The sequence below is a fragment of the Anneissia japonica genome, unplaced genomic scaffold (assembly GCF_011630105.1).
Source record: "Anneissia japonica isolate Jap-2015-1 unplaced genomic scaffold, ASM1163010v1 scaffold496_len188431_cov159, whole genome shotgun sequence".
Taxonomy (NCBI): domain Eukaryota; kingdom Metazoa; phylum Echinodermata; class Crinoidea; order Comatulida; family Comatulidae; genus Anneissia; species Anneissia japonica.
Window position 1 is genome coordinate 167,981 of NW_022710991.1, and position 15,077 is coordinate 183,057.

The window sequence follows — 15,077 nt, forward strand, 5'->3', positions numbered from 1 at the left end:
GCTATACAGTAATAGTAAAACTCGAGCGTCACGACATTGCGAAGTGTCTGATCTTGTTCCTCGTATCGTACTCACTCGAGTCAATCCGAGATGGCCCGAGTGAAGTTTCATGTAAATGTTTCGTACGGAAAAAAAAATCGCTCACTGGACGCAGGGTTCCCGGAACGCCGCCCTCAGCGTTGAGTGCGAAGCACAACTCAGGGCCAAAAGTGGAACGTGAAATTTCGATATGGTTTCGTAGTCAGATTTACGAGAAAAATTTCAGCTACCCGTAGTTCTCGACTGAGACGTCAGTGGGAGCTGTAATGTGTATGGCAAGGAGATTGTGCAACCCTTAATTATTAAGAGAATTTACGCCCAGAAACCTTGTAGTTATTAATATTTTGGTTATAATAGAAAACATTCATTTTTTGGTGACGTCACACTCACAATATAGTTGGCATGCATACGTCATAAGCTAGCTTACGTCACCTTTTCCTGGTATGGCAAACCTTTCTGGCATGCTTTTTTCATGGATAAACAAACACTACTGCTTTGCACATGGATGCTTTGCCCTAGCTAGGGCTACAAGAGCCGCATTGTTAGAATTGTATAGTACTTAAACAGGGTACCTCTGCAACTGAATTATTGTTAGTTATTTGTTTTTTGTTTCTTATTTTAATATATTTCTTTCGAAAGTGTACTTTCTATCACATATTATTGCACTGTCTAGTTAGGCCTGGGCCTAGGCCTATAGTCTTATTATTATGCCTCATCGTCCCCCGCTACACAGTACATCAGTAGCGACTCACACCTCCTTCCCATACAGTACAGACGTTTGCTAGGCAACAACGTGATTGCACCTTTCTTCCTAGGTGTTCTTGTAACGTTGGCATTATTGTTAGTTAACCAGTTGTGTGTATTTCTTTGTGAAAATGAGTACCGCGGTGTACTCATTTTCACAAAGCATTTCCATCCCCTCTTTCCAAGAGGGGAATACAAAATAATTGTCTCCATATCTTCGCTAATTAAATTAATCACCGTAATTTAGCTTACACTTATGAATTTAGCTAGCGCTTAAAATGTACAATAATCATTTCACTACCCGACAACTGTCTCTTATAACTCCGAACTTTATTCATTTGGCCTACGTAATAGTTTCATCTTGCTGTACTATTATATAATATACTCCAACATCACTGGCGCATGGTAACAACCAACTGACTGCAGACCATTTCCGGTTACACATTACTCTCCATAACACAGCACCCCCTAGTTCTGTCACCTCTGGGTCAATTGAAGTAATGACTTAATCAACCCGTAAAAGGGAAACAAAACTTTCCTTAGCCAGACTGCGTATCGTCTAGGTGTATATCTAGGCCTAGCCTAGAATTACGGTATGGTGAGACAATGCAAAATAGGGGTACTAATTTTATTTGGCATGCAAATTGACCATACTTACATACTTCAAAACAAAATAATCTACCAATAAAATCACCTGCTAGTTAAGATATAATGCAAGCATTTTAACAAATTTGATTTTAAATTGATGTGATTTTGTTTTGTAGTACAGTATTATAATAAACATGATATAGCCCAGGCCTAGGCCATTTTAACCGCTTATACAAATGCCAAAAAAGACCCAAAACAAATTAGATTGAAGTTATCAACTAACTAGTGCATTAAAACTATTCATATACTTACTACTTAACTATATAAAATTAAAATGTATTAATCACAAACGCCAATATTTTTTATTTTAATTAAAAATTCAACTCAGCAACTTCCACAGATTTCAACGCATTAGATACTCCTGAGCATGTGCAGATTATGCTTATCTGGTTCATTAGCATAACAATGCCACGCGTAAAGCTATTCAGGTTAGACGGCTTAGACCATGCTTAGACCAGCCAGCTTTCTATCCTGGTAACAGTTAGAAGTCCTTGATTTAATAAACTCATGTTCACGGAAGGCAACCAAAGCTTAGTATTTTCGTGGGCATAATGCCTAGACAGGATTGTTCATTCGTATGGAAATTAGTGTTTTGACGGGAAATTATTTTTATCCAATGGGAATATATTTTATATGGGATGAGTCTATAAATATCCAGCTTTCTTTTTACCGGGTGGAGGGGAACAGCCGAAATGGTTATTTAAAGCCCACGAAGTCGCTAAAAAGAAGCAAAAATAAAGCCTCTACGCGAAAGGCGGTTTGCATAGCACCAATCGGAAAGTGAAATATGACGGAGTGAAGCCAACAGAAATACTTTGGTGCTCCTAGAAGATGAAATAATTATAAATGCTGCAATTGCGGCGGTTTAAGTTGCTAGGAGCCAACGTAGGGGAAGGATGAAGGCAAGAAAAAGGCGTTTTTGGACTAGACCCTGGTTAATGCGCAGGTCTTTGCATGGACAATACGATGCTTTTTATGTCGGAAATGGCAATGGAGGACCACCATGGATTTAGGAACTTCCAGCAAATTGATCCTAAACTTTTTCAGGAAATGTTGGTTCGTGTTGGCTCAAGGATCCGAAATCAGGATACCAGAATGAGAAAGGCACTTGATCCTGGATTGCGACTGGCCATCACCCTGCGATACCTTGCCACTGGGGACTCGTACAGTCTGGAATACGGGTTCCGGGTGGCAAATAACTCAATATCTAAGCTGGTCCCACAAACATGCAAGGCTGTTATCGCTGATGATAATCAGAACTTTAGATTATTACTTGATGCTAGATACAGTTGGTGCCTTCTTTGTAAACTTAGATGGAGACACCCATAGATCTTGAGGTTACGATATACAATATGTTTTAATTTATGAAGTACATTACAACAAATTGCAGTTGTCAATTATTAGATAAGTAATTAGAAACTCTTTTGATTATAGCCTACTGTATAGAAGGAACAGTTACGGTGTAACGAGTTTAAGAGAGTTGTTGAGAAACTTGTATATGACCTAAGATTGGGTAAGTCAGGATAGCCGACTGCTATATTATATGATTGCCATGATAATGAATCCTTGATATATTGTTGTTATGCTATGATGATCTTTGATATTTTGTTATTTACATTATTTACTTTATACTTGATGATGATGTACTTTATGCAATTATATGGTTCTGATATATTATGTTTGTTGATTATAAAGGTTTAAGCAGTGAACTGAAGTTAATAGTTAAGATCTGCATCATTAATGATGTAATGAATTTTGTTTGTTTACTTCCCCCTTTTATCTACAGGGGTCTGGTCTTGTCTTACTTTGTCTTGTATATAATTTGATTCACGTTTCACCATTCTGATGTCCACTGATTTGACGTCATAGTCAAGGAATAAAGAATTTTATCACCCACACAAGTTGCGTCGGACTTCCATTATTTAGCGTGGTATCCTGACAAATACACATTAATCCTAGGAAATCTGAATTCGTGACAAACTGGTGTCAGAAGTGGGATACGTCGGTGGAAGCGCAGCGCAGAACTGAACGTCAATCAAGTACCAGGAAGAAGAAAGAAGACCCCCAACTCAGGCGGGAGTTACAAGTGTTATAGCATAGATTTGTAATCACATATTGTTGTATTGTTTTATTTTTCATTTATCTAACAATATGGCTACAGGTGGTGAACAGGATGGAGCCAATCCTGGATTGGAGGCAATGGTGGCTGCCTTGACAGGAGCATTTAGAAACCTATCTGCACCTAGGGGAATGCCTGCTGTAAAATTATCTAAATTCAGAGGTCTTCCCACGAATCCAGGTGATCCAACAATTAGAGAGTGGTTGGAGGAGTTCGAAGATTACAGCCGTCTGTATAGGTTACAGGGTCGAGAGAAGGCTCAAGTGTTGGTCGCTCACTTAGCTGGAGCTGCTAAAGATGAAATTATGTGAATCAGTGTAGCAGCCCGAGACGATTTTAACCAAGTTTGAGATATATTGAAGGTTAGATTTGGCAAAAGCGAATCCATCCAATCACTGAGTGGCGAGTTATATAGCAGATCTCAACGAAGCAACGAAAGTCTGGCCGAGTTTAGCAGTGTTTTGTTAAGGTTGTACGAGCGGATGGAAGCAGCAGCTGAAGGTGTAGAGAGGGAGGCCTTAAGGAGTCTGAAAGATAAAACCTTGAAGGAGCAATTTGTAAAAGGAGCTGCGGATAAACAGGTCCAGAGGGAGTTAAGACGAAGCATGATTGGTAATGGCAACCAGCCTTTTCAAACCTTCCGGGCAGAAGTACTAGAGCTCTTTCAAGATATGGATCAAACCACAAGCCATGTGAGAGTGCGAGAGTTCGAAGTAGGTGCTGTACGTACGGAATCACCAATCATCAACAGCATGCGGGACGAAATCTCCCAGCTGAGAGAGGCTCTACAGGAGGTGGTACAAGCTGTTAAAAGACCAAATCAAGGACCAACCGGTAAGAAATTGATTTGTTACAACTGTAATCAACCTGGACACCTGAAGAGAGATTGTAGATCAGGACCTAAATGCTATGGATGTAAGCAGAGTGGTCACTATCGTAGAGACTGCCCTAATGAGAAGACTGGTCATGTGAGTAGTGCACCGAATAGCGGGACTCATCAAGACAGGGTTAATATCCGTACCATCCAAGATGATTCAACCCAGAAGTTGCCCTTAGATGTTATAGGAAGCAGCCCGACCTCGATAGTCAAGATCAAGGGGATAAGTACCAGTTGTATTCTGGACACCGGTGCCGAAGCCAGCTTAATACCCTTAAGTTATTATGAAGAACAACTGCGGTCATCCGTTGGCAATTTAGATGACACCGATGGTATTGTTAAGGTCATGGGTGTATCCGGTACTAGTATACCAATTGTTGGGTATCTTCGTGTTCCAGTAGAAGTGTATGGTGTCTCTAAGGAAGTTGCATTCTTAGTCATAAGAGATGACCCACAACAAAGAAGGCGTTCCAAATATCCTGTCATACTAGGTTGCAATGCATTAAGAGTCTTGCTACAAGACAACCGTCTAGAAAGAATGGGTGAATGGAATTTCGTCTCAAAAGTTCTACGAGAAGGAGCTACAACAAGAACACCTCCAGCAGTAAATGCCATACTGAAAACTGGCAATAAGAGAGAGGTTGTACCCCCATTGACTGTCCGACGAGTAGAGTGCGAGATGGTAGATGCCAACAGGTGGAAGGGTAAAGGTATTCTTTTAGTCCTTACAAACTAAGATGTCAGCGCCAAGTCCAGTAGAGTTATATGAAGGCTATATAGTGGAGTTGAATAGCTTGGTGGTTAAGATGCTTGCCTTCCAATCCCAGGGTCCTGGGTTCAATTCCTGCCAGTTGCAGGACTTTTTCTCACGACCAAAACAATTCCACTCCCTAAATCTCATAGTAAAGCATCGTGTGTGTATGTTTGTCTTGTGTAAGGGATTGTCACCTACAAGTAGGACAGTGATATTTTCGCTATTGACAATCCTTGGCACATGTATTGTGTGCCTAAATAAATAAATAAAAAAAATAAATAAATAAAAAAAAATACCGAGATGCAAGGTTCGAAGATTCATGTAACTGTGGCCAATCGTAGCGAAAATCTGTAGTAGAAGCAGAGTTAACAGAAGAAGTGATAGTTCAGCCACAGGATGGATTTGTGGAAGTCATGGTAGCAAACGTTGCAGTAGAATCAGGAACAAAGCCAAGAAGTACGGGAATAGACAAGTCACACCACAACATTAAAGAATCTACTGATAAGCAGACCAGCAACGGGTACCAACGAGGGGAACTACCGAATGGTGTGTCATTGGACGGGCTTACGTCAAGCGAGACCAACAGCATTACTCATCTCCTGCTTAACTATAAGGATGCATTCGCTGAGAATGATATGGACCTAGGATGTTGTGATGTGATACCACACCAAATCACCTCAAGAGACGGTGCACCAATTCGTTTACCATATAGAAGGGTCCCACCTACACAAATTCCTGAAATGAAACAACTGCTACAGGAGATGTTGGATAAAGGCATCATTCAGAAGTCTAAAGTCCTGTCGTACCAATTCGCAAGAAGGATGGCTCCATGCGCTTATGCATCGACTATCGCCAATTAAACATGAGGACCGTTCATGATTCATTCCCTCTTCCAAGAATTGAGGAAACACTCTAGTCTAGGTGGAGCAGAGTATTTCTCATCTCTAGATCTGGCAAACGGCTACTTTCAAATCGCTATGGGAAAGGAATCCATAGAGAAGACAGCGTTCAGGGTTCCCTGGGGACTGTTTGAGTTCTTACGAATGCCCCAAGGCCTAGTAAACAGTCCGAGCACGTTCCAGAGAGTTATGGAACTCATATTTGGAGATTTGAACCTGTCTAAAGTAGTGATATATCTTGACGATATATTGGTGTGTTCATCTACCCTAGAAGAGCACATTAGCAGACTGCAGCTAGTATTGGAACGGTTAAGAAAGTACGGTCTTAAACTCAAGGGAAGAAAATGCAAATTTCTACAGAGGGAGGTACATCACTTAGGCCACATAGTATCAGCAGCAGGTGTAGGAGTCGGCACAGACAAGGTGGAAAAGATTAAGACATGGCCTACTCCTAATAACTGCGAAGAACTAAGATCATTCCTCGGTCTAGCATCCTATTACCGGAAGTTCGTAAATGGATTCGCTAAGATTACAGCACCGCTACATACGGTACATTACTGGGCAAGACTAAAGACGCGTGTAGAAAGGGTAACAGATACCAACGGACCAAGTCTACAACACAGTTTGAATGGAGTGAGGAGGCAGAACGATCCTTCAATGATCTAAAGGTAATGCTAACATCAACACCTGTTCTTATTTACCCGGATTTCAAAAAAGATTTTGTTGTAGAGGTTGATGCTTCAATGAAGGGAATCGGGGCATGCTTAGGTCAACGAGACGAGAAAGGACATCTACACCCAATTGCTTATGCGAGTCGGGGCCTTCGTGGTCCTGAAAGAAACTATGTAAGTCATTCAAGTTACAAGTTAGAACTGCTATCATTGAAGTGGGCGATAACAGACAAGTTTAGAGACTACTTGTTAGGTGGCCATACCATAGTATTAACTGATCATAACCCGCTTGCTTACTTAAACACATCCAAGCTTGGTGCAACAGAGCAGAGGTGGGTGGCGCAGCTGGCAGCATTTGATCTTGAAGTGATATACAGAACCGGCAAGTCAAATCAATGCGCTGACGCTCTAAGTAGATGTCCCAGTAACACTGTGGTAGATGTGCAGACAGTATTTGTACGAGCAGCCCACTGTTCCGATAGTACCTAAATCAATGGTAGAAAACTGTGGTTTACAAGAAGTAACAAGAGATAACCAGACGGTTGAACGATGTATTCTCCCATCCTTTAGTCTAGATCAACTTAACAAGTTACAAGCTAATGACGAGAGTCTGATGATTGTCAGAAAATGCCTAGACCAGAAATGGAAACCAGGAGAGGCTATTCCATCAGAAATATCCGAGGTGAAGTGTTATCTTAAAGAGTGGAATTGTTTAGAGAGACGACAAGGTGTGTTATACAGAAAGACTTCTGTTAATGGGGAAGAGGTACTTCAACTCCTGGTGCCGAAGAGTCTACGTGAGACAATCCTGGACTGTACACACAACAAATGGGGTCACCAAGGTGTTGGTAGGACGCTTAGTCTTTTACGTACCAGATGTTTTTGGCCAGGGTTACAGAGAGATGTAAAGCAATATATAAGGAAATGTTTCAACTGCACTGTAAGTAAAACCTCAACTCCTACACTGAGAACACCCATGCGCCATCTACTGGCATTTCGACCATTGGACATTTTAGCCATTGACTTTTTGAAGTTAGACCGTGGAAGGGGTGGCTACGAGGACGTGCTTGTGATGACGAATGTCTTCACTAAATACGCACAGGCCGTACCATGCAAGGACCAGACAGCAATTGTTGTGGCTAAGGCACTAAGAGACCATTGGTTTGCACATCATGGCACCCCAAGTCGGATACATTCTGATAGAGGTAGGGATTTCGAAGGGAGACTAATTAAGCAGCTATGTAGTCTTTATGGGATAAATAAATCGAGGACAACCCCGTACCATCCTGAAGGAAATGGCCAGGTCGAACGCTTCAATAGCACACTATGTCAGATGATTAGATCCATAGAGCCGACAGACAGAAAGAAATGGCCTGAAATGATATTTCACTTAGTATTTATATACAATACAACTCCTCACAAGTCAACAGGATATTCGCCTTATCGATTGCTGTATGGTAGAGAACCAACACTGCCAGTGGATCAATTATTACCAAACACAAAACAGGATTGGGATGAAGATTACATACAGGAACAAGCAACTGCTATGGCCAAGATGAACGAGCTGGCCAAGATGAACGAGCTTGCCAAACAAAACCTAAATAATGCTGCTGCATACAACAAGAAGAGGCATGATCACAGAGTAACATCCACAGATTTAGCAATCGGTCAGAAGGTCTTATTACAGAGAATGGCATTCACTGGGCGACACAAGCTGGAAGATAAGTTTTATAGAGATTCTTACGTTATAACTGATATCAACTAAGAGAATGATGTATACCAAATACGCCCTGTACATGGAGGTCCATTTAAGAGGGTGAATCGACGAATGTTAAATGAAGACCCAAGAGAAGTTGTCCATGACATAGATTGGCCCTTAGTTGAAAATAAGGATCAAGCAGACGAGCCCACTGAAATCATTGAGGGATCAGATAAAGAGGAAGAAGACTATCGATATATAATTTTTCCTGACGAAGAACAAGACTTACACCAGGCAACAGAACAACCAACGGTTGGAGCCGAAATACCTTGAGTGTTAGATCAACTACCTGTACGACGTTCTACACGATCAACTAGAGGCACTCACTCAAATCCCTTTAATGTCCCACGATCGGTTAATATGTCTTAATCTCTACTGATGATGTGTTATGATGATATTATGGTTTTTTTTTATGTATTTTTTCATTTCTATATATGCTGTATATATGCTTTATTGAGGTATAATTGAGGACAATTATACTCAGTCAGGATGGAATGTGGGAAATAGAAATATTTGTATTGTAGCCATATATTACAACATATCTATATATCGCCATTTTACAGCAGTTAAACACTTACTTAGTAGCCAAGTCCTTTATCATGCAAATTATTAGAGCCAGTTGGCTGAGGTATGATTATATAATATAAACTATGTTGGGTATGCTTGGGTTAAACACCACATTTGCATATATTACGGAGCTACATTTAAATAGTCCTTATTGTTTAATCACTAAGGCGTAATGATAATTAAGAAGTGATTAAGTTAAAAGTCATTTTGGCTTGAGTTTAGCTTGGGTAGCTTGAGTAGGAAGGCATTACCAACACAATGTTCGAAGGGTAATGAGGGAGCTGAGATCTCCGGGTATAAAAGCAATCAAAATTCGAAGAAAGGTACGTTATATAATTGTATTGTTAACACTTTAGTTACAGAACGATATTTACCATGATGTAGATTATTATTGATATATTGTGTAGTAGTATTTATTACAATTACAGACCCTGTGTCTGTATTTGGTTAAGGTTACCTATTGATAATCTGATAGAATATTAGGGAACAGAAGCATTGTAGACTTACACTACTCTTTTGAAAGATACAATAACTGGTGTATATTATATTGTATAATACAACTACAGGATTTGATTTGATGATAATCAGAACTTTAGATTATTACTTGATGCTAGATACAGTTGGTGCCTTCTTTGTAAACTTAGATGGAGACACCCATAGATCTTGAGGTTACGATATACAATATGTTTTAATTTATGAAGTACATTATAACAAATTGCAGTTGTCAATTATTAGATAAGTAATTAGAACCTCTTTTGATTATAGCCTACTGTATAGAAGGAACAGTTATGGTGTAACGAGTTTAAGAGAGTTGTTGAGAAACTTGTATATGACCTAAGATTGGGTAAGTCAGGATAGCCGAATGCTATATTATATGATTGCCATGATAATGAATCCTTGATATATTGTTGTTTTGCTATGATGATCTTTGATATTTTGTTATTTACATTAAAACGTTTCTACGCCACTGTTATTTATCGTACTAAATCAAGGCTACAAAGTATTATTTGATGAACAATCTTTTCACGTGTGTGAATTGTCATTGAGGGCATCTTTTTTAACAGTTAAAGATGTAAAATAATTGTAAATAAAAAAAAAATAGGCTAGCCTAGGCCAGGCTAATTAATAAGAAAAAAATAATACAGCAGTACAAACAAGTTCCTGTCGACTCGTGGACTCGAGGAGACTCCTTTGAAGTCAATTGTACGTTTTTCTTATTGAAAAACAACTCCATATTTTAAATTAATGGTTTAAACTTGTGTTTGTCATTAACAAATTATCAAGCAATACATTGTTTATTCCAGTAAGCTTCAGCAGTCTGTCTGCACATACAAATAAACAACATGCTTTTGCTTCGTAGGTTCGCTTCGCGTAGCCGGCCTTGCTTAGATATCAGGCTACGATGTATCTACGAAGCCTGCGCGCAGGTAAAAATGCAGTATTTTGTGTCGGTACTGTAGTCGTTACCATCCAGCCACTGATTGTTACGCTGCCCACTTTAAAATAACAAAATAATTTGCGATGCACACAGCGACGTTTGTAGTCACACTAATAGAACAACACACATAAACGTCGCATGGCACTGGCAATGGAGTAGCGTAAAATCGAGATCTTGGCCTTGATCGTGCCGACGGAAAAATATTTCCATGGAGAGGTCGGACGAAAGAAACAATGTATTTCAGCAAGTAAAAGCAAAAAAATATTTTTATTATTTTTAAGCTTTCGCCAAAATGGCTAAAGTAGTTGTTTTTTGTTTCGCCATTTCAAAATTGTTTTCGCCCATGGCGACTTGGCGATTGGTTAGCGTGAACCCAGCCTATTTTTCTCTTTCATTTTGATGATAATACGTCAAGCTCTGGCGCATATAGCCTTTTAATTGATTTTAAGCAATGTAATTAACATTTATTTTCATATGAAATTTTCGAAATATCCAGTGGCGGATACAGTAATTTGAAATAGAGCTGGGCCAAGAGAGGGACTTTTACAGATGGAGAGTGTAGCTGGACTACCACCTCAGCCCCACCATGGTTGGGGCTGAGGTAAGAACATTTATGATTACGGCACCTCCATTTGGTCGGAAATGGCACTCTCAGACTGAATTTGAATATAATTTTAATTTTTCTCCACTTTTAAATTTCGAAAAAAAAAAAGTGATGATGGGCCGGCTGGGCCCCTTGAATCTGCCACTGAAATACTCATCATAAAAAGTTTTTAAAATGATCCTTATAACTATGCCCGCTTATATATTTCGTGCAAACTAATATTCATAAAAATAATGATTTATTATCTACTGATTAGCTTGTAACGTATCCAAAATTCGAACTATGAAAAACAAATAAGATAAACTTAAAACAGTCATTAATTTAGTCTTTTTGCATGTACAGTACTTTAAAAATCAATCAAGAGGTTTTTGCTTTTCTCCTCTTTTTGAATTTCACTTTTGTGTAAGTAATATTGCGATAAAGTATTCTGAGTGGGAATGATACCGTCTAATTTACGATCAAACAGGACTAGGGAGATAGGGAGCACACAAAACAGTAGTTAGCATTTTGATTTCACAAACATAAAGGTGATTTACTTAATCTATCATTATCAATGGCGGCTCCAGGAAAGCAAATTAGAGGGGGACAGGGAGGGAATTGCACGTTGGGAAAGTAGAACACCTCAGCCCCACCATGGTTGGGGTTGAGGGAAGAAAATTTATTATTATGACACCTCTAGGTTGCCGAAAATGACACTATCGGATCTAAATTCTAATTATAATTTTCCTTTATTTTTTCCCCATTTTTTAAAAATAATTTTGAAAAAATTAGGGTCGGCTCGGCCCCACTTGATTATTATGGCGTCATTGCGGGACTGCGTCAACGTAACACTGGAGTTTGCAAACTTTCGGTAGGCTTATCACTTAATCAAAATAGGTAGACATCATATCCGTGTTGAAGGCTGAAATTAGAAAAAGCAGTAATCCTATGTATGTAGATAATATTAAACACTAATATATACGTACGGGGCATTAATAATATACAAAAAGAATAAATCGTTAATAGTAGAAATTGTGCACTTTTTAGTTTTTAAAAATATTGGCCTAATAAGGATATATGCTTCCAATTTTAACAGCGTTCAGTACATTGTTTTCACAATAAATTTAGCCTCTGATAGTCGTTGCACCCATAAAATCGATCTAGTGGGTTTCTGAGATGGTTACGAAATGTTTAAACAATTGCGTTTTTACTCGGTTTTGGTCCGGAAAATACGTACCGCACTGTGAACAGACAAAATTAACGAGAGGGTAGCAGCGCCAAGACGCGCTCTGCCACCAGCTATGGACGTACAACAATAGTTGCCGCTTTAGAACTGGAATATAGAGTAAATCATAAATTGACTCAGATTCAGGCAATAATGTGCTAAAAAGACGAATACTATATATACATAGCATGAAGTGATTTAAAAACATTATTTTCATCACGATTGAGAGAAAAAATGTGGGTCTTCTATTTTTTTTTTTTTTGGTCTTCGGTCTTCGTTTTGTAGAAACCCATATAGGGTGTCTATAAAACGAAAACCCTTATGTATTTCTTGATATTCCTCATTTTATTCCGATAAAATAAAGAAATAGGTACATGGCAACTGTTTTATGATGATCTTGAAATACTTTCAATAAGATAACTGAGAAATAATTGGAGGTCTTCGTTTTTCGGGTCTTCGGTCTTCGTTTTGTAGACACCCATATAGGGTGTCTATAAAACGAAGACCCTTGAAAATTTCACAAACAGACGCCCAAAAAAATTCGTAATTTTTATTTTGTGACAGCCTTGTGTATTATCATCAAAATAAAAGAGAAAAGATAGGGGTCTTCGGTTTTCGTTCTATAGACACCAGGTAAAAATGTATTTTTTTTTTAAATATAATATTGGCAATTATATTTTTAATTAGGCCTTTTAATAAACTTTAGAATTAATATTAACCCAGTAACACAATGCATTTGTATTTATTAAAACTCTATGGCATTTAATTTATTTACCAGTTGTCCTGGGGCGGATGTAGGAGGGGGAGAAGTGCAGACGGTTTAATCACAGCCTCTAAATTGTATTAAGAAAAATAATTGTTGTATTGTATTGTTGATATGAATTACCGGTAAGATTTTAAAGGTATGAGAGTGCAATTTCCGGGCACCTTGAGGTCCATATTCTCACAATTTTCACGCCCCAGCCCCAACCCTGTTGGGTAGATAACCAAGTTCAACATTGAAGTAAAACATGCCAACGAAGTATATATTACAAATTTTATTATTTAATGAAATATACATTAAACGAATAAATGTAAATTCAACAAGATATTTACTCATATTATCATTAAAATATTCGTTTAATCTAACATATTTAACAATGTATAAAGTAATCAACACCATCTTTTTGTAAATGTTTCTCAATATCCATGTCGGACTTCAAATCCTATAAAAGAAATACCCAAAAATTATAACTCATGCAATAGGAATGTGGTATAAGCAACAGATATTGTATCATTCATAATTTGTTATCATATTTTGTAATGTTGAAATATGCAAAGGTCTTTGATCTAAATGTAGTTGCCAAAATTTACTCTAAATTGGTGTAGATTTTATTTGCTCGGCTCAAATTTGAAATGGGGGATATGTCTTCTGTAGGCTCAACGTCAATGGACATAGTGGCCGTGTATGAAGCCAAGGTTCCACCCAGGCTCGGTGTTTCTAGAGATATGTACCTCTCCTGGGTCGGTAAACTTCCAAACGTAGAAGGTGGCGATAGACGGCAACCTTGGGTGCCGGTCGAGAAACTGCGATAGGGGAGTTGTATGTAGGGCTTCTGATGTTCGGAGCCTCCAGACACACCCAACAGAGGCGACATAGGCCCAGGGGTGGCGCCAGGACCTGCCCGACGGAGGGGCTAGTGGAGCGAATCGAGTCTCACTTGGCTGTGGGCCAGGGGGCCGCCTAGGGCCCCCGGTGGGGGTCCAGGGGGCCACGGATATTTGATGAATTATGGCGAATTTTTATTACTTATTTGATAGGCATCGAGTTACTATAATATGACTTCATGTAGGCTATGTTTTCTAATTTTGACATCAGCTTCCAAAACCAAAACATTTTGAATAAAGCAAGAAACAAAGAGCCTCATGTTGTCTATTGTAAACGGGTACCAGTTTTCACAACTTGGGATAAGTTGTACCTGTGATTTCATATACCCCATGTACGTCTCAACCTGCTGCTCGTATGGAGACATTTCTTTGGCAGGAGCATTGCGGATTTTGGCCAATTCATCGGCAAGGGTCAGTAACTGCAACGCAAAACAACAACGATTTTGGTTTAGTTAATTATACACCATGCTATGCTGATATTATTGAAGAATATTTAAATTCAACTCGAAGTTGCAATAGAGAAAGACTTGATAAGTTATCAAACAAAGGCATCTATCCATTCATTTTCTTTCAGAATTGTATGAATAAACAACAAGAAGTTGCAATTCAATAGAATCAAATTGTCACTAGATAGTAATGTATCACGACATAATAACATAAAATGCAGTTTTCACCTTGCGAGCACCTCAGATTCTTTAGTTTTAGTAGCCTTGCATTTTCGCCACATCTGCTGTTTTGGCCTGCTCTTGGTATTGACCTTCCTCATGGCCCCAGCTTCATAAGAGATCGAATCTGTGCTAACCGTCTCCATGGCATGAGGAGCATCTCCCTGACGATTATCCTCCTCCTCCTCCTCCTCTTCTTTCTCATCATCGTCATCATCACCACCACTGGGTATGGCCATAGAATCCGATGCCTTAATATCTGGAACTGCAACGTTAATTATAGAGTTTAGTATTCAAGACAGTGAGGTGCATGTCTCGTTAATTATGAATACTTTTGTTTATTTTCAGGTTTTCATGACACAAGTTCGAAATGATTTTGGAAATTATCCCTGTCGAATTAGCTCATATTGCCAGAGGACTTGAACTTGTTGTAATCGAGACA

At 38.9% G+C, this 15,077-nt stretch overlaps 1 protein-coding gene across 1 annotated transcript; it reads left to right on the top strand.

Annotated features, from left to right (window-relative positions):
• Window positions 1–5,594: 5,594 nt before the first annotated feature.
• LOC117107206 lies at window positions 5,595–6,041 on the top strand. The gene has a single exon (XM_033248812.1). It carries the CDS (start codon window positions 5,595–5,597, stop codon window positions 6,039–6,041), a length of 447 nt encoding a protein of 148 aa, XP_033104703.1.
• Window positions 6,042–15,077: the final 9,036 nt, after the last annotated feature.

Coding starts and splice junctions, on each gene's coding strand:
- LOC117107206 (XM_033248812.1), top strand. CDS start 5,595: ATGGTAGCAAACGTTGCAGTAGAATCAGGAACAAAGCCAAGAAGTACG.